Source organism: Limanda limanda, chromosome 14, assembly GCF_963576545.1.
Source record: "Limanda limanda chromosome 14, fLimLim1.1, whole genome shotgun sequence".
Classification (NCBI taxonomy): Eukaryota; Metazoa; Chordata; class Actinopteri; order Pleuronectiformes; family Pleuronectidae; genus Limanda; species Limanda limanda.
Window position 1 is genome coordinate 4,272,988 of NC_083649.1, and position 23,976 is coordinate 4,296,963.

Genomic DNA, 23,976 nt, shown 5'->3' on the forward strand with positions numbered 1-23,976 from the left:
GAAGGGAGAGAAAGAGGAGGAGGGGAAGAAGAAGGAGAAAGAGGAGGAGGAGGAGGAGAGGGGAAAGAGAGCTGGGCTAATTCATCAATAATCTTTACCTAATCCCTCCCTCTCCCCTTCTCCCTCTCACTTACTCTCTCTCTCTCTCTCGCTCGCTCGCTCGCTCTCTCTGCCTGGAGGCATTCAAGCAATACATCCATCCCCCGCCCCACCTCACACACACACAAACACACACTCACTCACACACTCACACACACACACAGCCCTTATACTCACTTGCATGCACACACACAGTTGAGTCTGCCCGAACACGTCCAGAGAGAGAGAGAGAGAGAGAGAGAGAGGATGAATCGGGCTGCAGAGTGTTATTTCTTTCACCTCCTCCTCTGTCTGTGTGTCTGTGTGTGTCTGTGTGTGTGTGTGTGGTGTAAGTCTAGTCCTCTGAGGGGTTGTGTGTCTTAGCTCTGACCGGGAGCTAAAATGGTGATTATAGACTAGAGACTAGGTGTGGCAAGATGGGGCGGCGTCAGAGGCTTTGTCTGTAGTTCCCTGTGCAGCCCACCAGCCGGGAGGAGGAGGAGGAGGAGGAGGAGGAGGCTCCTCCTGTCGATCAGGATCCTGGTCCCAGAGAAACCGGGTTCAGTCTGGGATTGAAGCCGCCGCAGCGTGAGGTTGAACCAACGCTCTGAAGAACCAGGACTCCAGCCACAGGGAATCAGACAAGCACAAGTTCAAGAAGCCCAGAAGCTTTTGTAGCCGGCTTCAAGAAACATGAGCAAGTGAAGAGCTGCCGGAGCATACTGCTGTTCTTCTTCTTCTTCTTCTTCTTCTTCTTTTTGTTACCCTCCAACCCTCATTTATTCTTCCTTTGCAACACATGGCAGAGGTTCTCTCGAGAGGAGCCGAGGAGAAGAGGACAAAGTTCTGTGGAGCGCCGGCTGAGGAGGAATTAATAAGATCCCCTTGATTTCATTTTTTTCTTCTTCTTCTTCTTCTTCACATTTAAAGGATGAGATCTCAATGATAAAACCATTTGGAATATGGGACTTTTAATATTTGCTTTGGACCATGGGGACAGGCAACTATGTGTTTGTGCTCAGCTCTGGCTCATTTTGATAAGTATGCCACTTTTTCCTCTGCTTGTTGTTTTAATGACTTTGATTTCTTATTATTTATTGATTTGTTTTAAAGCTTAAATGAGAGTTTGCTGGTTTTTTAAAGTCATCACGTGGGTTTTAGATCAAACGGGTGAAAAGCTGTGATCCTACGAGTTGTTATCTCCCGGAGAAACATCACACAGCTTGTTGATGTTGATTCACTGGATGACCTCTGACCCCGGGTGCTTGACACATATTGGCCTGTTATCATCTGATTAGTGTGTGTTGACCTCGTGCTCCTCTTCCACCCCCCCGCCAGCTGCCTGAGTAGTGACTTCCTGCTCATATCTCATTCATTGTTCTCCTCTTCGCACCTTTTATCCTCCAACAAACTTTAACCCTTTGTTTTTAAGAGTTTTTTTAAAGTTGTGTTTAGAAGTTTAACCTCTCTTCTTCTTCTTCTTCTTCTTCTTCTTCTTCTTCTTTCTGTCTTCGCAGCCCTTGCAGGTAAAATCTTTCCGACCACGTCGAACGCCCTCCTCAGCTCCTCGGCGATGACGGCCAGCCCTTCACCCCCCAACGTGTACCTCCCCGCCAACTTCAAGATGTCCAACGCACAACTGGCGTTCTTCTTACGAGAGGTGGAGATCACGGGACCATCGGTTGGCGGTGGCGGCGGCGGCGGCAGGAGCAGCAGCAGCAGCCCCGGCGCCGGACACCCGCTGCAGCGAGCTGAGAGTTTTGTGGTTTTCCAGACCAAAGACCTCCCGGCCATCAACATCAGCTTCGGGCCTTACGCCAGAGACCAGGCGCTCACCAAGGAGCTGCTCCAGCCAGCCAGTCCTCTGGATATCCCCGGGCAGCTGACGGTCAACTGGAAGGTGCGGGCCTTCATCGTCCAGGCCCGGGTCTTCTCCAACAACCCCACGGTCCAGGTGTTCTTCTACATCGCGGGCCGCGACTGGGACGACTTCAAGGCCGAGGACAAGATGCCCTGCGTCCGTCTGCACGCCTTCCGGGACGTCCGTGAGATTAAAACCTCCTGCCGCATGAAAGGCAACCTGGCCCAGTGCCTGGCGCAGCTGGATCTGCCTCCGTCCTGGTTTAACACCAACGTGGCCCCACTGGGCCGGAGGAAAGGCTCCGGGGACGGGCTCCTGGACGGGCTCACCAGCGAGACCCTCCAGGCTGAGCTCTACTACACGCTCCACGAGCCCAACCTGGAAGGGGAGTGCAGTGAGGGCTCGGGTCACAGGGGTGCTGGGGCTTCCAGGGGAGAACCTCTGTCACAGCACCCCCTGCTGCGCATCGGGAGCATCAGCCTCTACCAGGCCAGTCAGGAGCAGCTGCTGGTGGACAAGCAGCTGGACAAAAACATGTTCCTCCGGCTGCCCGAGAAGCCCCTGAAGCCCGGGGAGACCCTGAAGATCTTCCTCTACTTGATGCCCAACTCCACCGTGGAGCAGTTCAGCCTCAAGTAAGTCTCGTTTGAAATGCAACAGTCTGATCGCTGCTCCCAAAGTGACTCAGCCTGAAAGTCACATTTAATGTGTTGACATTCACACGTTCACACATCGGAGAAGAAGCTGTTTGCTTCCACAGCAGAAGCTCATCCTGAGTTTCTCCTGCTTCCATGCAATCACGTCCACAATAGTTATTGATTAACAGATTATTCCTGCAGCTTCCAGGTCGACTCCAACGTGAGTCATCGCTCTCCAGTCGTAAACTACGTGCTTATGTTTCTCTTTGTAATTACGCTCACACATAATCGTCTGCAACTTGCCGAAGGTTTACGCTTCAGGCGCCGAGTCTGCGTGTAAACAAAGCTCTGCAGTGTGTCTGCTGCATCGTGTGAGGTCCCCGGGCGACAGGCTTATAGGAAATATAGGAGTCACACACGTACAAATAGCTCACGATTAATGGAATAATTATCACAGCACGTTTCATTGCAGCCTCTATCTCCAGCCAGGTTCAAGGCAGCGTAATTAGATAAAGGTTATTACATAATAACAATATTAATTGTGGGATTTAATGCTATTAGAAGATCATAGCGTGCACGTTCGTTGTGGCCAATGGTACGTGATTCCACTTCATGCAGTGTTCTGTGTTCCAGCACACGAGCGTCATTTATGTTCATTTTAGGCCAAATGAGCATGCAATGACATATTTCATCCTTCTCATTCGTTTCTCCGTCACCGAAGCCAAGCGACGTGCCAGGAGCAATTAGAGTCAGGTGAGATAGAGAGGAGAGGACGGGGTTAAAGTGTGGCAGCACCGTGGCGTTCACCTCCTGAAGTGGAGGCGGAACACGGAGAGATTTATTCTTTTCCTCTCAGGACAGGATTGTGTGAATAATTTCCAGGGAAGTGCAGCTCAGAGCAGTTTGTGTTTGAAAGCCCAGACCTGTGTTTGACCAGGTAATGCTCGAGGATCAGTTACAGTCGTGTTTCATGCTCGTCCACTTTCACTGCACTGGAGGGAAAAAGCTAAATCCTCAATATAAGGAGAAAATGTAGATCTTTAACACGTATATATATATATATTTAATAGGTAATGTAGTTTAGCCTAGAGCAACACACTTCCTGGTTCCCCATCCTTTAAATAATATAGCTTCTCGTTATCTAAGATACAAGGCAAATACTCAACCTGTACAGTAATGATATTATCATCACGTTTTATGTCACTTAAATCAATGAAATGTATATTTGTCATACTAATTTAGATATATCACGATAAAATATATAACATATCGGTTGAAATGTCTTAAAACGACTTAACCTATGTTATATATCTATCCAGCTGTGCTCGAACTTCAAACGAAAAAGCTAAATCCTCAATATAGGGGTAAAATATTATCATAGATCTTTTAATACATAAATTTATATTTAATAGGTCATGTAGATGTGCCTACAGCAACACACTTCCTGGTTCCCCATCTTTAAATAATATAGCTGGTTCTCGTTATCTAAGATACAAGGCAAATACTCAACTTGTACAGTAATGATATTATTATCACGTTTCATGTCACTTAAATCAATGAAATGTATATTTGTCATACTAATTTAGATATATCACGATAAAATATATAACATATCGGTTGAAATGTCTTAAAACGACTTAACCTATGTTATATATCTATCCATCTGTGCTCGAACTTCAAACGAAAAAGCTAAATCCTCAATATAGGGGGAAAATATTATCATAGATCTTTTAAAACATAGATATATTCAATAGGTATTGTAGTTGAGCCTACAGCAAGACACTTCCTGGTTCCCAATCTTTAAATAATATAGAGTAGCATGTGCTCATTATCTGAGATACAAGGCTGTACAGTAATGATATTATCATCACGTTTCATGTCACTTAAATCAATGGAATCTATATTTTTCATACTAATTTGGTTTTATCAACATATCCGTTCGTGCTCGAACTTCAGACGACGTACGATGAAGGAGAAACTCACGTTAGCCACGTAGCCAATTAGCTCTCTTCCTCTTCCACTGTTTGTTATGGTCACTCCTGATGGATTATTCATCGGCCCTTTGCTGCTGTGTATCGTGAATTAATCTTTAATACGTGACCTCATCGCTTGAAGATGATTTGCGCCTGAGTTGAGAGACAACAGCTCCCATGATGCCGCGCTGCTTCATGACCTCATCGCTTCAGGTCTTTTTGTTATCGTTTGGATTCATGGATATGATTGTTCAATTATTAAATATAAGATCGGATTGAATTAGCACTCGCTGTATTCAATCAAAGTCTGTATAGATGACATATAAGGAATCAGATAAATAGCAAATGCATGGAGTTTAATGTTATGTTGCAAATGAATGCATGTGTAATGTGTTGGCATTTTTATTAGCATTTAAATGGCAAATGCGCAGAAAACTACATATATATATACAAAACTTTATCCAGGGATTATAGTGTAAATCATCTTGTGGCGTATGATACAGTTTTGAAAAGGTCTCAAAAGCATGACAGGGCCTAGTAAGATAAGTTAAGATAAGATAAGATAAGGAAATCATGAGTGGCAGCCATTCCCTATGATCAATTCACCGTTTTAAAGATTCTTACATTGGACTGTTTCAGAACAATCTGGTACAATAAATAATATTTCCTAATATCTGAATAGAGGGAACGTGAGGCTCTTCACGGCGCTGCGCTCTCTGCACTTTCCCCCCCTCCTCGGTTGTCAATGCAATATTCAGGGTTAGAGAATAAATGACTATTTGCACTTGACAAAGCTCGAGGAGGGAAAGTGAGTTCTCTCTCTCTCGCTGCTTGTGGGCGTGAAGCCGGCACGAAGAATAGAAAAACGGGAGGAATCCATTACCGGCTCCGTCAGTAACGTGATGATGAAACAAACTGTAAATATGACGGTTGTAATCTTTACAGAATCTCTGGGAGACTTGCAGAGTATTAATTAAGACTCAATAACTCATTACAGGCTCTGACGGGAAGTGGTTCATTAGAAGTGATTCTCTCGACTGTAAATGTCTTTGACTGATTATCACACAAACAGATAAAACACGTGTGGAGCCATCGCTCGTTCATATTAAAACACAACCACAGTTTTCAAATGATCACTTGTGTTTCCAAAAACCTAGACAGAAACTTCATTTCCACTTGTTGATGCATTTGGGATTTATCTATAACTATACCTCTGGCCAGAAGGTTTTACATAAAGGAATTCATCATTACTTGAACAGTTAATCAGGTTTCTGAGTTTCACCTAAACTAACTTTACACACTATTTAACTGGGGAATTACAATAGCATAAAAAGGAATATGAAATATATTTCCAAAAACCTCAACAGCAACTTCATATCCACCTGTTGATGTATTTGCAAATAGAAATATTCTTTTGACATCTCTTCATGATCTCGGATTGGGATTTATCTATAACTACACCTCTGGCCAGAAAGTTTTACATAAAGGAATTCATCATTACTTGAACAGTTAATCAGGTTTCTGAGTTTCACCTCATCTAGCTTTACATACTATTTAACTGTCGTCCTTTGGGGCATTACAATATCATAAAAAGAACAGTTACAAAATATTTAATCAAGGAGCTAGAAGAGTGATTTAGATTTGATCAGATCTTGTGAAGTGAGTTTCACCTTGGACCATTTCTGACTGAGGTTGTTTTCTGAACTCTGCACTTTGTCTCCAGTCGTAGAAAGTGCATATTCAACCCGGTAGTCACATGGTTTCTTGGATTTCGAAGGGGTTCTAATCTGAAATTAGTTTAAGAACTAAGCTTTTGGAGGATTTTAAAGAATTTAAAGATATCCCAGCAGTCCTTCTTCTTCTGATAACCAGACGGGAGCGTGACCCTTTCTTATCAGAGTCCCAGGAATCCCAAGCATTTGTCCTCACAGCGTTTACACTCACAACTCCCCCCCTCTGTGAAATGTACAGTAGCATCCGGTGTCAGTCGTTATATTGTCTCTGACTGGGCTTCACTTTCACACCTTCATGGAAGATCTCGACCACAATGGTTTGATTCAATCACAGAACCCAGTCTGCGGCGGTGTGACAAAGTTTGTAGAACAAGTTCTCTCTGCGTCCCCCGGCCTCTTGAAACATTTAGCTGACCATGTTAGCATCGGGACGCAAGTGAGAAGTGAGAGAACACACGACTTAAAAAAGAGAAGGAGGCCGGGAGAAGAAAGCACAGCCTGCTCCTCCTGAGTGACTCCACTCGATCGGGGGTGACTTCAACAGTTCTGGAAGACGACTGTGGAGTCGAGCAGGATTATTAAAGATGCAATGAGAAGCGTCTTTAAAGATGAATCAGAGGGAGCCTCCTCGTTCTCCTCTGACTCGCCCCTCTCCTCCTTCATTCCCTCCACTTCTCCTCCTCTCAGTCACGCTGCTTTGAAGATGTTTGACTTGTTATTGTCGACGCCGGGAACTCGGAGGAGGCCGGAGCTCGGCGGCTTCTGGAGTCTGCCCTCGTTTCTCTACCGCGGCTGCAGGGACGCTGTCGGAAACGAGCGTCCTGTGTGTGTGTGTGTGTGTGTGTGTGTGTGTGTGTGTGTGTGTGTGTGTGTGTGTGTGTGTCTGTGTGTGGGACTGGGAGAAGTGATGTGTCAAATTTAGTTACCACGGTCATACAATAATAATACGCAGCTGTTTTTAGACTCGTCCTGGTGCCGACTCCTTCTGCTTCTCCGGATGAGTTTTCTTTTTGCATTTAAATGTAAATTAATTGACTGAGATATTTTTTTCTACTCACCGTCGCACATCGATGAACAAACAGCAGCAGTGACGTCATCACTCCACAGTTCTCATTGTCATGCACTCTGATTAAATTCAGTTTCTCCACTGGGGACACGACTGATATCTGAGAAGTGAGGTACTGAACTGACACTAAGGCAAACTGCTAAAATCTAAAGAATATATATAGAATAGAATAGAATAATAAAGGGCAGCAGTTATATTTTAAGGTATTGGCGTATGTACAGTAAATTGTCATACTATTAAAAATACTGTCATTATCATAACCAGCTTCAGATACTGGTCCATACTTCCTCTAACCAGTATCTTTTATTTTATCCAGCTCTGACCTGAGGTTTGCACATCACTGACGTCTTTTAAATAAAGTCTCAAAACTTATTTTTACAAAATACTTTTAGTATATTTTAAAACATGGTTTCATAGTAAGCAATTAATCAAACATGTTTCTTATTGCTTATGTTTTGAGGGTTGTGTGGCATGCTAACACTACACAGGCCTGACCGTAACCCGACCCCCCTGCTGTGAGGTTGACGGAGAGCAAACCGCTGCACCCCCGCTCCGCTTCCCGTTGCTTAATTTACGATAATGTGATTTGCGGTGTCGCTTGTAGTGAGAGAATTATCACCCGACTCTGCAGATTTATGATTCTCATTAGCTCCTCTTTTTTTTTTTTTTTTTGCTCATTGTTTCAGTTTTCTGGGCCACAAACTCTGCTCCCCCCCCGACCTCCTTTTTTTCACAGACCGGCTCAGAACCACAGTTAGAGACCAGGTAGTGAACACAGTGCAGGATCTACAGTAGTGGATGAGAAAGAGAAAGAAAGTTTATGGGTGACGGGTCCTGAATTTTAAGTTTACACCTCCGCAATTGCATAATTTTGTCTCAGATAAGCAGTTTTCAGACATTAACTTTTCCGAGAGTTTTCCTTTCTCATATAAAATACTACCCGTCCCGTTCAGACACGATCGGAACAACAGGAAAATGTCCAAAACCTTCTGGCGATGGGCAGATCAAAAGTTGTTGTCTTTCCAAGTTTCGATGACATTGTCGTGAGCATCTTCTACGTGTGTTTCTCCTCTTATTTAATCTTCATCTTTTTGTGTGAAACAACAGACATTTGAGTCGGGTACTGACAGGAAAAGTTCTGGAAAAAGTCTGGGGAAACCAACCAGACATTCACTTCCTCACATACAGTTTTATAAAACCTTCTGGAAGATGTTTGGAATTCGCTGCAGATCTGAAATCAGCTCGTGAAACATTAGAAATCCGTCAGATCTCCAAAACATACGTTTCTTCTTCTGGTTGCTACAGCGTCAATGATAATTTCACAAATTCCCCTCTATATGCAAAGCTTTGGCCAATAATCTACACAGTCATTTCTCATTAGTGAGCATCAACTGTCTGGATGCATGCATTAAACTCTCGTCTCCAGATGTTCTCTGTGCTGTGTGATGAGTCCGCAGTGTCTAGAGGTTTCTGATTGGCTGTTGAAAACACAGAGCTGTAACAACAGGTCGTTCTAAACGAGCTCAAACCTGAAGCGCCTGCTGCTCTACAATCTCACCCGTCGTTAGCATGTGTGTTATCATACAGCATGAGCCTTCTACCCTTGTGTGTGTTTGCCATCTGTGAGCAGTCCTCCTCCACATCTCAGCTAAACGTTTGTTCCCGACACAGAGCTCCAACCTTACGCCTGCTCCCTCTAATGAAAGGATCATCATTTTCCTCTGGAACTCACCTTGCTTTGCCCAAAGAGCTGCAGCTGGTGAACAGCCAGAAAAATATTTTGTCCCCTGTTTTATTCATGGGGGGGGGGGGGGGGGCGACGACTTGGTTGCAGAATATCAAAGACTGGGAGAGTAAGTAGCTTAACCTCAATAAGACTTTAAACTGCAGCGAGGTCACGGCATGCATGTGGATGGAGTCGATATTGAGCTGCCAATTTAGATTTTTGGCGACTCGCTGACATTTTCGCTGAAGTAAACACCGCATGTCTCAGTGCACACACACACACACACACACACACAGACACACACACACACACACACACACACACACACACGCACACACACACACATTCATGTTCTCCTGATCTCCTGGAAACAGTGCCGTGCTCCGGAGCCCTGGGTGTGACATGCAGTATTCAAACGCCCTGGCTCCACATAGAAAGGGCTGGAGGAGAGAGAGCACAGTGGAAGCCAGGGCGAGTGACCCACATTCATGCGGTAGTGGATTCGTCCCCGGCAGCATCGCCACTTCCTGACCTCAGCCTCTGCTTCCTGTCAGCTCCGCGGTCCCTCTCTCTCTCTCTCTCTCTCTCTGCGCTCGGCGTCTCATGGTCACAGTCAGTGTCGGCTCCTCTCCTCCCGACGCTTCGATGGAACGTGTCATCACCTCGTTCAGATGCTACGACTCGGGAGGAGAAGCCTCTGCCACGGGCCGGCGTGTCAGGACGCATCGGGCGCCACGGAGAAACGCTGCTTAATCCACAACTCATCTCTGATGGAAGAGGAAGAGGTCAGCGGCGTGTCGCTCGCCTCAAAGTGCTTCCACTTTCCCGATGACACAATAAAACACGTGCCTCTCCATTAGTGGTCGTAGTGGAACGCAGAACCATCACTGGCCTTTTGACGTCTTTGCAAAAGTCCCCGAGCAACCAATCAGGAATCTGTCTCGGCTGTCAATCATGAGGCTTTCACTGCGTTTTTTTAAATCCCCAAATAAGTAATAACAGCTGAACGACATCTACTAACTCGGAGGAGGCTGGGTCCGTGACCTGTAGATAACCCAGAGCCTCGGCTTCCTGTGAGACGAGCTTTATTTACGTTATTCTAGTTTCTGTGTTAGCCTCATATCTGCCGGGGCCTTGTTGATCTGCACTTTGTGTCTCATACTTTGTGTTTAAAGCGTTTTGAGACAAACACACTGTGACCAGAGCTCATTTTAATTAGTTGCACATTCTGTCTCGCTCAACCCACGGCCGCAGAGTTCACCGGGTCGAGCGTTCACTTCTAAACTCATTAGGACGTTACACACATTCTATTAATGCTGCTCCCACCAAAGTGGAAATATGGCTGTTTGCATTATTCACTTTTTGTTTGTATAGTTAATCAGGAGACACAAGGTCTGAGTTCTTCAACCCTGTGTTTATCATTAGTTCAATGGGCATGTAGGAATCTAATTGGTCCTTAAAGAGACAGGAGGTAAAACCCTAGTGTTTGAGACAGAGGCTGAAAAGAGGAGCTGCAGCAACAGGGCATTTTAAGGGGAAGTGATTTCTAAACCTTTTTAAAATAATAACACTTAATTCCACCTGAATATGATCAGAATCTGTCTCCTTGCCCAGAGCCAGAGAAGCTAAGGAAAGCAAAGCTCCCAAAGCTTCTAAAGGAACCAAATATCAATCTGAATAATGAAGTCTCTCTGACAGCGCTAATCATGCTGGACCTTTGTGATGTGGCGCTCGCTGTTTTTTATATTTATTTCTTTATTTCCCACTTTGAATCACACGCCAGGAGATTTTAAAACCTGAGAAAAACCGCACAATTTCCTCACTATCATTTATTTCCACTCCTAGTCCTCAGCATGCAGTCATCTCTGTTGCCTGAATTGCTTTTTATTAATCCATTTTAATTAATGTAATGTAAAATACCAGCGAGTGGTGTTAATTCGAGCTCTCTGCTCGGCTCCTCTGCTTCGGTTTTAACGCTTTTATCAAGAGTTAGTCCGCAGATTAGCAATGAAAGCTCTGCCTCTGCAGAAATGTATATCATTATTTTTGGCCATTAGATTGCATTAGTCTAATGGAAGCTGTAATCTTAGAGGTGAGGTGCAGCGTACAAATCTTCACTTCGCATTCCATTTCATTATCAACCCCTTAGCTTGAATATTTCATGCAGTGTAGTTGCTTATGGACGCGTTCATGTTTGTCTCATGCTTCGGGAAATCAGTTGATTTGTCGGACGGATGGATAAACACAGACCTGGGCTCCTTCTCTTTTCTTTTCCACCTTTTCCAATGAATATTTGAATATCGTCTGATTGTTAGTTCATCGAAAGTGCCCGAGAGACAAATTGACAAAGGCTCAGAGCTCCTCATTTCCTTCGGTGTGCGAGTTAATCAAACAAGTCGTCCTCAGGTAAAACAAGAGTGTTTCCTTTTTCACGATAACTGTTTTCATCTTCGTAAATTATTTTTTCCCGAGCTCCCGAACGAAACTGCTTTTAAATCTTGCCATCGCCAAAACGTGTTTGTTCCCTTCCCTCTCGTCTGGACAGGTTTATGTTCGGCCTCCGTTTCCCAGAATAGCCTTCGTGTTGTGCTGCAGTTTAAGAAGTGAAATACCGCGACACCTCTCCAGGAATGGAGATGTATTCTGTGCTCATAGCGAACTGTATTTATGTATTTATGATCGCACCGGAGCCCACGTTGTCCTTGACGTCTTTGTCTTGATTGTGGGTTATATTAAAAAAGTCCTGATGACGGTCTCATAAATCTCAGAACGTCTTCGTTAGAATTTGTGGCCCCAGAATAAAAAGGTCACTCTTATTTTGAAAATCGTGTGTTGAATCATAAGAACATTACTTATTACTTGTGTCTGGTCAAGACTAAATAATTATGTTTCTTAGAATTTTTAACCGAGTCACCGTGACGTCGCCCTTTGGTTTGTGAGCGGCCATTTTGTCCAGCGCCATCTTGGTTTGTTGAAAACAGAGCCATATATGGAGGAGCAGGGGGTGGGGCCTGACTGAGAGCTCCACCCACCTACACCTGTGACCTGCACCCATTGGACGCTACCAGCTGTCACTCACGTGGTATCTGTGCCACCGATGCTTACAGGGATTTATTGACTGAATCATGAATATGACTTGAAACTAGAGATTGAGACTTATTTATTTTATTTAAGAAAAATGTTGACTGACGTTTTAAATCAAGTCAGGAGTCATTTTCTCGTAGACTTCTATAGAAATTGTCATTTTTGAGTCTATGAACATGTGAGAATGTTACCGGACGTAACGTGAGATTCAGCTTTGATATAATGCGGTTTATTAACTGTTAAATGAAACGTGTGCATTGTTGTGAGATGATCTAGAAACACATCCGATGTAAATACAATCAGCAAATCACTCAAGATTTCAGCTCATCCAGGAAAAACATTTGTACTTTGTGGTCGTGGCTTCATTCTGTGGTCGTGGCTCCATTATGAGAAACACTGGATGTAAACTCCAAATGAGAAACTCTCTGTGGGCAGATGAGTCAAAAGATTAACTTTAAAAAAAACAAAAAGAAGCAAACAGAGCGTTTAATACTCAAATAGCCACAAACGTCGCTGATTAACAGCAGCTCTCCGTGAAGAGTCGTCCAAATTACCGCTCACATCTGGGAGCGGCTGATTCATTCATCAAGAAGCGTTTGTATTCAGTTACTTGATTTAAGGATTGCGTTGCTTCTTCTTCTTTTCTTAACACAAATTGTTTGTTGCACGGCTTTAAAGAAAATAAACGGCTGACAGAATTATCAGATAAGCCACATCTCCCACCACCATTACCTTCTCCTCCCTCTTTCATGGTGTCAGATGCTGAAATTGGTGAGGTTTTATTACTATCTTCTCCTCCCTCCGTTCCTCCCGTCTCCATTTTATATATATATATTCTTTTTTATGAACAGTTTTGCCAAACCAATCTGCCGTAATAGACCCGGCTCTATCCAGCGTGAAGGATGCCACTGCCCAGTAGGCCACAGTTTCAAAGGAGGCAGTGGTGTGGAGAAGTTGCATCTTTCCACTACAGCTAACTTTCGGTTTTAATGATGTACTCGGTGCCCTGAGTGACTGCTGCTTCTCGATACTTGTTATTTGCTAAAAAGCCTCAAAAATCCGAACCCTTTTGCTCCAAGATCAAGAGAATCCTTCTGTCCCGAGAGCGAGACCCTGCAGGGTCGTCCACGGTGGGATTCACTTCTCCAGACATGGAGTCATTTTTTGGATTCAAAGAAGCTTCTGTTTTTCTATTTATCCGAAAACAAGAGAAAGTTCCCTGGATTTCTTTTTGGTTCCTCCTGTTTCAGGCTGTTGAGTCGCTTGTGGTCACTGTAAACACTGGAAAGTTGGAAGTCGCAACACAGTGGAGAGTCGCTCATGAAGGCCGAGCTTTTCTGCTCCACGCTGACAGAAACTCGCCGTGGCAGCATTTCTCTGCAGCATAATGGGAGTAATGGTCAGATAATGCACCGATCTCAATGGGAGGAATTCAGATAAAGACAGGATTGGGTTAATGCATATTCATAAAAACGCTGCAGCCCTCCAGGACACATAATCTAATAATTGTCAGTGGATGAATTGGTTTTTCCGCTTCCTTCTGCAGGGCTGCACAATCTGCATGAGGAACCTCGGAACGTTTCTTTTTCCTGAGCCCATGTTCTCCACCGGCTTTCAGCTCCCTGTATGACGGCCCCTTGCTCACCCGTGTGTCTTATTGTTCAGATTTTCCCGGCGTATAAGTGGCCAATTCTGCCTGAAATGATCATTTTCTTTCTCAGGGACGTACAATAGCTTCTTCTTCTACGTCGCAGCACGTGAGACTTCTTGGCTTGGAGTTGCCTTTCGGCCCAGTCGGCTCGTTCAGACACTTCAGGTCCACCTTGAGGAGGATTTTTAATGAAGGTCTACTACAGTAATTATCAAAGCCACCTCTGGCAGGACAGGACTCTGCTGGACTTCACCCATCGCTCTGCACCAGGTCCCGGGTGGACTCGCCCTGCTGCTCTGGGGATGGACTGACCTTTGCTGCAGGAGCTTCGGGGGGGTGGAGTCGTAAAAAGTTCCCACTGTGCTCTCACTGCTTCAGATGTTAAATCACACGCTGATGTTTCTCAGGTTAAAGAATGTACCGGTAGCTAATTGCTGTTGGATTTTATGGTGCCCTTATTTTTATCACTTCTGTTATATGACAACCTGGAAACCAGAGTTGAATTAGCACCTTTTGTTAAATTAATTTTAACATTTAGTATTAGTATGCAGGAAAGAGTTGCTTTAAGACTGTCTCCGGTGTTTTCCTTTCACGCAGGAAGTGACGCATTCATTCTGCTGCGTAATTCACGCGTTTGTGTTCACAGCACATATCACCACAAACTCTCTTGGTGTCTTCTACGTGTATGACAACACTTTTTTGCATTCTTGTTGTGTATTGTTAAACGTGTTCGTTTATCCTTTGAGAGAAGACGAGCCGAACTCGGTCTGCTCAATCAAAGTATTTATTTAGGAAACTGAAATGAACAGGTTTACAGCAAAGCAATGGGCCTCCAGTACATTAGTTGTATCAGAGCGCCACGAACATCCGGCATCTGTCCATTTTATAACAGTAGATCTTCGTTCCTCCCTCCTCGGAAGTGCGCAGGCGTAATCCATCCTCCTGGCTTTTGAAATATGGAAGTAGACAGGGAGACACTCCCAATGACGCTATAGTTGCTCGGCAAGGTCTTGATTCAGCAGATGCCATGACGGGCCAAAACTGTTGTCCAGCGAAGCAAAGAATATTATGTTTCAGCGATATCAAAACAAACCTGACTGTGTAAACATTCGCAACAAACTGAACCCAAACAATGTCACAAAACTAAGTCAACAAAGTCGCTCCGTCTGACCTCCAGAACTTATCAGACAGCTGTTCGAAATCTATTTAATCAATACAGAACGAGAAATGAGAACAAGTGAAACATTCATTCTTAACTTGTAGATTAAACCCTAGGAAGAAAAAGGTTATTATTAAATCATTTGTACCAAGGCCTTATATCTAGCTAAAACTACTCATATCTTTTATGTTAAGAGTACAAATATAATTTGAAATGATTTGGTCCGCACAGACTATAGTTAAAAATTTGAAATCCTAAAAGTATCCGTGTTAAAAAACACTTCCACTCGCTGGTGGAGCATCTCCTGCTGTTTCCTCTCATCCTCTCCTCTGGACCTTCTGCAGACTTTGTCCTCAGCGGCAGCAGAAGGTCCGGAGACTCTCCTGGGTTCCACACACCTTTCACCCACGGGAAGCGTTTCTTTTTTCAACCTGATGCTCTGTGCGGTGGAGGGACATTAAGGGAAGTTCAAAGGATTCCACACAATGCAGGTCTCTTGGCCGGCTGCTGCTGCTGCTGCGTCTCGAACAATGCTGGAGCGATGTCTGAAAAACTGAAACCTCCGTTTGTGGACTGTCCCCCGTCCTCCTCCCTACCACCCTACCTGCACCCTCCCCCCTTCTCTCTCTCTTTCATCCCACCACGTGTGAAACCTCTTTTCCTCCTTTCATCTAATGTCTTTGTTCTTCTCGGGAGGGGGGGGGAGCACTGGGCTCCGGAGCCGAGGTTCCCGCGGCTGGAAGGTTGTTACGTCGGGTCTGATTTAAATTGGAATAATTCCGAGCACACTTCTCGAAACCGATGCCTCCCAGCGAACTAGGACAGATTTGTTATGGCCATTTGCTCTGCCCCCCCCCCCATGCTCTGTAATGGCTGTTTAGCGCTCCAGCCTCACAGCTCTGCACCGAGTCGTGAACCTGAAACGTTGACTCGTGTGGTGATGCTTCCTCTCACGTTTCAGGGGGGAGTGGGCAGCGCGTCCTCAAATCCTCGGCTTGGTTTAGCAGCGTGTGAGAGGAAGAACTAGAAAGAGCAGAACTCTCCCGTTTGAAGTCGCCCGTGTGAAGTGAACTGGTAACGCTTCCAAGAACTGGTAATTCTCCTCGGTGTGAGGTTCTAAAGGCTGCGCTTGTCTTTGTTGATTCCTCTGTGGGAAGTGTTTTGTTTAAGAAAGCAGTTTCTTCTCTTTGCAGCTTCGTGCAGCCGAGGGACCGAGAACAGATTCGTTATTTCAGGCTCAAACTCCAGGAGGCTGGAGCTTCTCTGATTGTTGTGTTGCAAACTTATTTACAGAATCTGCGTCAGTGGAAAGATTCATATGAATAAACCAGATGATGAGCAAAGGGAGAGATTGAGGTCAAAGTGGGGGTCAGAAGATTATTTTGCAAAATGACTCTGTGGATTGACTCGTCCTCCTAAACCTGGTGTAGTTTATCCATGGAAAAGATATTATAGAATGATATTCAGGATCCGGTTCTGGACCTCTCAGGTTCAGGCTCGAAAAGAAGATTACAGCCCAAGTTTCTCTCTTGTGGATATAACCTGCAAATAATAATAACCTTTAAAAGTTGTAATACTGCTTTGATGTAGTATTATTTCCTTTTTACTCACATTTGAGCAATTAACTGGTAAATAATAATTTATGATATCAATCAAGCTTCAATTGTATATCAACATTCATACAGGTTAGTACAGTACAAAGTTCCCACAGTTCCCAATTGACTGATGAGCTAAAAATAAGACATAAAGTCCTTAAAATACTGACAATCATATAATGTAAAATTGATTTCTCAAAGTTACAATCAATTGAATAAATTGAAGAGTAAAAGTCACTAACAGGAGATAAAAACATATAATAATATTAACAGATAACAGGTAAAAGTGAACAATAAGTGAATAAAATAAAGATAATGTCTCTAAATCTCACTTCTTAAAAGGAATAACTGAATCATAACTGACTAATGCCAATGAGGACGTGTGTCCTAATGAGAGTTAATCATAAGATCGATATTATGGGGAAAGTTTCCTTCACAAAAAAGATTACAGAAGAGCAAAAAGAGGAATTTCACACTGAGAACTCAAACCCAACGACTTATAATAAATAATAATAACATTTAAAAGTAGTAATACTACTTTGATGATGTATTATGTCCACTTGACTCACATTTGAGCAATTCACTGGTAAAATGATACTGTATGATATCAATCAAACTTTATTTGTATATCACCTTTCATACAGAGTAAAAGTCACTAAAAGGAGATCAAAACATATAATAATATAAACAGGTAACAGGCAAAAGTGAACAATAAGTGATTAGAATAATGATAATGTCTCTTTATCTCACTTTTTAAAAGGAATAATTGAATAAGATCATAAGATCGATATTAGGGGGAAAGTTTCCTTCACAAAAAAGAAGATTACAGAAGAGCAAAAAGAGGAATTTCACACTGAGAACTCAAACACAAGGACTGCTGCCGAGTGAGCAGTCGTAAAACAATCAGGAAACAATGCTGCTGCATCTGTCAGAGGGATCAGAGCAGCCGCTGTGGATGTGACTGTTTGCAGAGCCGAGCTGTCAATGACTAATATGTGAGTCAATGGGATGAGATAATAGCGGCAGGATAATGCAGCCGGCAGTAGAACAGAGTGTTACAGCGCCGGATGATACTTGACAGCGACCTGCTTAAACACCAGGCAGCTGCTTCCTCTCCACTCACACGGATAAGCTGCTGTAGATAGATACGGGAATAAAACGGCTCAAATTTAAAAACATGATATGGTGAGAATTACATTTGTGGTTTGTGGTTTTGGTTGCGTTTTTTGAAAGGATTTGTACGAAACTCGGTAAAGGGATGAGACATGGAGCCTGATAGAGATTCTTTAGATAGATAGATAGATAGATAGATAGATAGATAGATAGATAGATAGATAGATAGATAGATAGATAGATAGATAGATAGATAGATAGATAGATAGATAGATAGATAGATAGATAGATAGATAGATAGATAGATAGATAGATAGATAGATAGATAGATAGATAGATAGATAGATAGATAGATAGATAGATAGATAGATAGATAGATAGATAGATAGATAGATAGATAGATAGATAGATAGATAGATAGATAGATAGATAGATACATTACATTATTCATCCCCGAAGGGAAATTAAGTCGTCATAGCAGCCGGTATATTTGAATACAATGAAATACAATACAATAGAATAGTTTATGGTGAAATGTGCTGTGAACACAAACACGTGATTTACGCAGCAGAATGAATACGTCACTTCCTGCGTGAAAAGAAAACACAGGAGAAAGTCTTAAAGCAACTCTTTCCTGCATACTTATACTAAATGTTAAAATTAATTTAACAAAAGGTGCTAATTCAACTCTGGTTTCCAGAGGTAGAAAGAATAAAAACAGAAACACAAGATAAATAGGTAAATAAGGTGCAGTGGCAAGATGATGGTAATAGCACTGATGATATGATGGTAATGTTATTGTTAGACAGTATATAAAATAGTACAGTATATATAGTATATAATATAACATAATATATATTTATATATGATAGTAATTATACCAATATAATAGCAGTATATAGTAATAATGGCAGCAACAGTATATATAATAATAAAAGTAAATATAATAATAGTAACACGTACACATGTATAAATATGTGTATATAGATTTATATATACAAAGAATATACAAAGAGTATGATATAATATGATATGATATATAGTAGAGGTATAAATATAAGTATTTGACTATACAAAAGATAATATAATATACTATGAGTGTAAGAATATGTAGACAGAGTGTGCAAAAGACAATCTTATTATATGAAATGATATATAATATCAATTTGCCGTCCGTCACCTTACAGATTACAAACACTACATTAACTACATGTGCATTATTTTGCGTCTTTACAAGCAGAGAGTTGTGTGTAATAAACTCTCTTCCACGAAGTTTCTACCACTTAGTATTTGTATCGACTACAGTTAATGACCTGCCTCCATTAGCTCTCCACCCACCCACCAAGTCAGAGGCTCCAATAATCAGCGAGCGCCGCGGCCCACGGAGCGGAGCCGGCTTCAGATGAATGTGACACCCACTAATGTTTTACAACAAATGAGAGGATGCTTAATTAAAAAAAGCCTCGTGAGTCTCTGCTCTCTCCGCCTGTTGTCATGAACACGCTGCAGAGATACAGTAGGAGTTGGTGTTGATCCTGTTTCACGTTCTCGTGTCCAAACCGGAGTCAGAGGAGATTTAAAGACAATTTCCACAAAACGTTCCAGTCTCTGATTCTGTCGAGTGAAGAGGGTTTAAAACCAAATATCTATGTTATTCAGACAGGAAACACACTTTAAAGGAGACACACTTTTTATTTCTTGTTCTTCTTTTGAATGTAACAAATCTGCTCCTTCAAACCTCAGTCAGTGGTTTAGGAGCTAAAACCAAATGTTTCAGACAGAGGCTGAAAGGAGGAGCTGCAGCAATGGAAAGTGATGTTTTCTGAACATTAGAGCATATAAACATTACATTTTAATGGAATTAATATCATCAACCTGAATTTGAGATGATACGTTTCCTTTTCATCTCCCGCCCCAGACGTCTGTGCCACCTCCAGGTAACTGACACTGTTGGATTTCCATTGACTTGTACTCAGGGTTCGATTCCCGGCCCTGAGGCGCCCTGACGGCCGGCGTGCACACACACAACAGTTAGTGATTAATTACGCCTGCTTCCAAACACGGGTGTGTACATTAGCGCGCCCGATCCGATGTGTTTGCACTGAGTCGCTGATAGTTAGCTGATCCTCCAGCGGCGCGCTAACAGGCTAACAGCTAACAGGCTGGATTTAATTAGACACAAAGTCGATGGGAGGGGGCCGGATCAATTCAAAGACAAATAATAAAAAGGTGGTAAAACCTGCAGTGTCTCGATTAGAAGACGGGTGCATGTCCACGTAGACGTGTCGGCGGTGGACCCACTAGGCCTCGGTGCTGGAGCTGTGTCAACACAAAGTATTCCCCTCGCCTTCCTCCACAGCGCCGGCCCCCCGGGGTGGAGGGCACGCCAGCCACAGCACCGAGAGGTGGATGCGGAGGGTGTTAGGGACCTGATGTCAGTTCCAATTGGCGTGCAAGCTCCCCGGCGTGCACTTGGATGGCGGTGGCGAGCGCCTGCCACCGGCTGGGGACGGATAGGGAGGGACATTGAAAGCGGGAGACGGGTGTTTGGGAGCTGAGTCGTCTCTGCAGCTGGTTTCATTAGGCCTCAGTTAACTGCTGGAGTGGCGTGCGATGGCGTGGACTTGAGAGAGGAACACGTGATGCAGCCCCTCGGAGATCTGAGCTGTTCCAGTTCTGATGAGCAAAGGACCCGTGATGATGTGGACGGCGAGAGGAAGACAAACAATCCTCCACCGGCTCGCCACGGATTCCATTTCAGCGCGTGTGTGCGTCTATCTGGGGTTTCAGCACAGAGAGAATATAATTAACCCCCCCCCCCCTCATTCTGGGTGACATGTAGCAATTTCCTTAAGTAAATGAAGAGCTAATATCAGGAACACATGCATTCAGACACCTGCTCCGGGGTGAGGCCCGGTTGCCTGGTAACAGCGTTTTATGAAAGAATGGTAAATCCTGATGTTATCGGAAAGGCTTTTGAATTCATAACCTCACGTCTGGAAGCAGCAAACGGTGCCAGGCTTTGATTGATCGCCTGATAAACGGATCTCTGAGGAATATTAATGGTGTTTCAGGTTGTTCTATTGTTGAATGTAATCAGAGAAATACATGAAAATCATCTAAAACATTAACATGGCTACGAGGAGTTAAATGTGACACACAGCTCAGTGTGTTTGACTTTAACCACTTTGAACATCTTTGTTTCTTTTGTCATCATATTCCAACTCTCTCTCCATCTCACCAACACGTCTCAACTCGCCCTCACTCCCTCTCTCACTTTCGGCTCTTTCGCCGAACGGATGATTTTCTTGTCACAACGATTTTGCGCCGCAATAAATTTCGACTTTGTCTGATCTTCAAACCTGCGGATCTCAAAAGGGATTAACTGGGTTGATGCAAATAGGGTTAAGCTATCAGCTTCCCCAAGCAGTGGTGGCTGCTGGGTAAGTGAATGACGGATCACGTGTCAGGACGGCGTGGAGGGTGGCGGGTGGTGGCGGGCGGGGGGGGGGGGGATCAAGACAGAGGGGGCGGTCCTCTCCGGGGATTCGTTCCGTATCGATTACATCCTAATTACTGTCAGTGCAAAGATTCTCCATCAATTACAAAAGGATTAAATTTAATATATGTTCTCAAAGTCAAAGTACAAGGAGCTGTTACCAGACACCACACTGGATTATTGATTAGTGCTTTGGAATCGTTATTACATGAATATTACTCAGAAACTGAGACATTTAGGATCGTTATTCTACTCTACTTTATATTATATTTGATACTCTTGCTCTTTTCCACAAATGTATACATGTAATACTGGAAGAAGATGTTTGTTTTGGAAATTAAAAGTGTTTTATACTCTCAGAAAGGGAGCAGCTAATAAAAAATATATATTCTATTAGATTTTAATAGATTTTTACAGTTTTGTTGATGAAATACCAGAAGAAAATTAGATGTGTGTAGTAATACCAGAAAGGAGGCCAAATGCATTAAGGTGGAAATATACAAGTACATCTATTCTATTTAATTCTATTCTTTTCCCCCAAAAGTTTGTTTTTATTTTAAAATACAAGTTAGAGATGTTTTTTAATCCCAGAAATTACACAAAAATGAATCTTTCTATCTCTTCTATTATAAAACAAACATATGGAGGAAAATAAGTCATATCATACTCAACAGAATTCCTCATGGACGTCACGCAGCGTGTTTACATTAATGCCACGTGGATAATCTACGCGATGGAGAATAATTAATCCCTTCTCATTGGCTAGCAGGTGTCCTGCGTTTCCATGTAAACCAGACGCTCCTCATGCAGATGTTCGGCTATATCGATGCACCAGTAATGAACTTTAATGGTGGCATCAATTTATGCACCAGCTGTTTTTGCTAAAGAGCCTGGGAGTTGGTGTTGTTGTGTTTGTGCGACGGTTAAACACACAAACCACATTTCAGGCCCGGTGACATTTGTGAGGAGGTGGACGTCCAAACAATTAATTAAGAAGTGGAGGAGGAAGTGAGCAGAGAAAATGAAACATCGCAGTCGTGCTTCATAACCTTTATTACACTTATATCAATTACAATATAGGGACTATTTATTTATCTTTTAAAGGACACACATTCTGCTTATGTTCAAGTTGATAGATTTGATAAGAATGAATCAATATTCCAAACTAATCACATGCTATTGCACTCAAACTCCAGGTTATCGTCTTGACACTGGTTTTAAACCCTTTTCCAGCTCCATCTTTCTACTGAGTGAATCTTCTCATTTCCAGATTGAGAGAATCTGTGTTTTTCTTGGTGCAGAGATCAGCCTCAGTCACCTTCCTTTCAGCAGTGACCCTGAAAAATGTATTTTAATCTACAACTTTCACTCGGGGGCAAAAAATCTGTCTTTAAACTTCAAAGAAGCGACTTTTATCTTGATAATTACTGATATAACGATATGAAACTCTTATTTCCTGTTGCTGTATTTTGTGTTTCGGTTGTCGTATCATTTCTTTCACACTAGAACACGTTGCTGAAACAGAACCGTTTTGTGAACTGGAGGATTTTATATATTGCTGCTCAGCACATTTTAGGTGACACTAACTCTCGATGCTGAGCGGAGACTGTCCCTAGATGTGTCGTCTCTTTAGTTGAACATTCAGGCTATTTAATATTTATTCTACACACGGTATCGGAGCAGAAAAATGTCATTTTGCTGAACCTGAATCTAAAAATAGTCTCTTCCCGTGTCAGGGCTCTGTGACCTCCCTCTGTGGCGAGAGACTGAAATACCACCACAGCCCTCTCAGGCGTTAAAATGCCGGGAGCAGTGGGCAGCGTTATTGTCGCATCACTCACGGCACAGGACGCCTCAGACATACTGTCAGAGTCCAGGTGAAGGAAGAACGAGTCTGTGACTTGTGTGTGAGTGTGGAGGAAACCAGGCTTCAGGTTTTATCTCCAGCTCGAGCTGCACTTTGCAGGAGAGAGAGGGAAAGGAAAGGAAACTCAGATGGAGATCTGGGTTACACAAAAGAATATGATGCTCTATGTTTGCACGAAAAACAGCTGAATTACAACAAAACGCATCATGTGTGGTGGGAAATTAAGTGTGTGTGCATGTGTGTGGTCTAATGCAGTCCTTATCTTTTTGTGTGTCTGCACCAGTTACAGCCGTTACAGTCCCGGCCTTGGCTGATTTTTGCTGAGTTTCACGTTGGTGTCTGGGATTTATTATCTCCCACCCTCGCTGGCATTTTACGGTTTAATGACCAGCAATCGGCCCCATCATCAGGGTCAGCGACAATTACTGTACATCCGCTTCTGCTTCTGCTTAGTCTGCTGCCTCGGAGATTCTTTTAAGGTTTCAAGATGTTTCCAGAAATCAAAGACGAGGAAAATACGAAGAAAGGTTAGAATCCAGATATTCTAGTTCCTCCTGTAAAACTGTTGTCAAACACAAACTGAACTCCGGTTAATCTCCTGACATTCTCCGGAGGGAAGGACACAGATGTCATGGTAGAAAACTCTGGTTAAATGTCGGAATGAGTAAATGAGGATTCACTGCAAGCAACAGACACAAAATTTAACATGCAAAAGATAATTCTGCTTGAAAAAGAGAAGCCAAACACGTAGAAGACACAAATTGACGAAGATGTAAACGTGGAAAGTCGATGGCGCTCTAAGTCTGACATTTATCCAACTTTCGTTCCTGAAAATGAGCCGTCGTTGAGTTTTAATTTCCAAAATCAGAAACTCTCATTCAAGAACTGAATGATAAGAAAATTTGGAACAAAACCCCATCTTCACGCTGGAGC

General features: G+C 43.1%; 1 protein-coding gene across 1 annotated transcript in view; it reads left to right on the plus strand.

The window, feature by feature from the left end:
* The first annotated feature begins 651 nt into the window (after positions 1–651).
* tmem132e (transmembrane protein 132E) overlaps positions 652–23,976 on the plus strand; it is a 116,749-nt gene continuing 93,424 nt past the window's right edge. The window contains exons 1-2 of the mRNA XM_061086232.1: positions 652–1,119; positions 1,596–2,574. Of these exons, the coding sequence (XP_060942215.1) occupies positions 1,041–1,119; positions 1,596–2,574 (1,058 nt within the window). The 5' untranslated portion in view covers positions 652–1,040. The remainder of the gene's footprint in view (positions 1,120–1,595; positions 2,575–23,976) is intronic.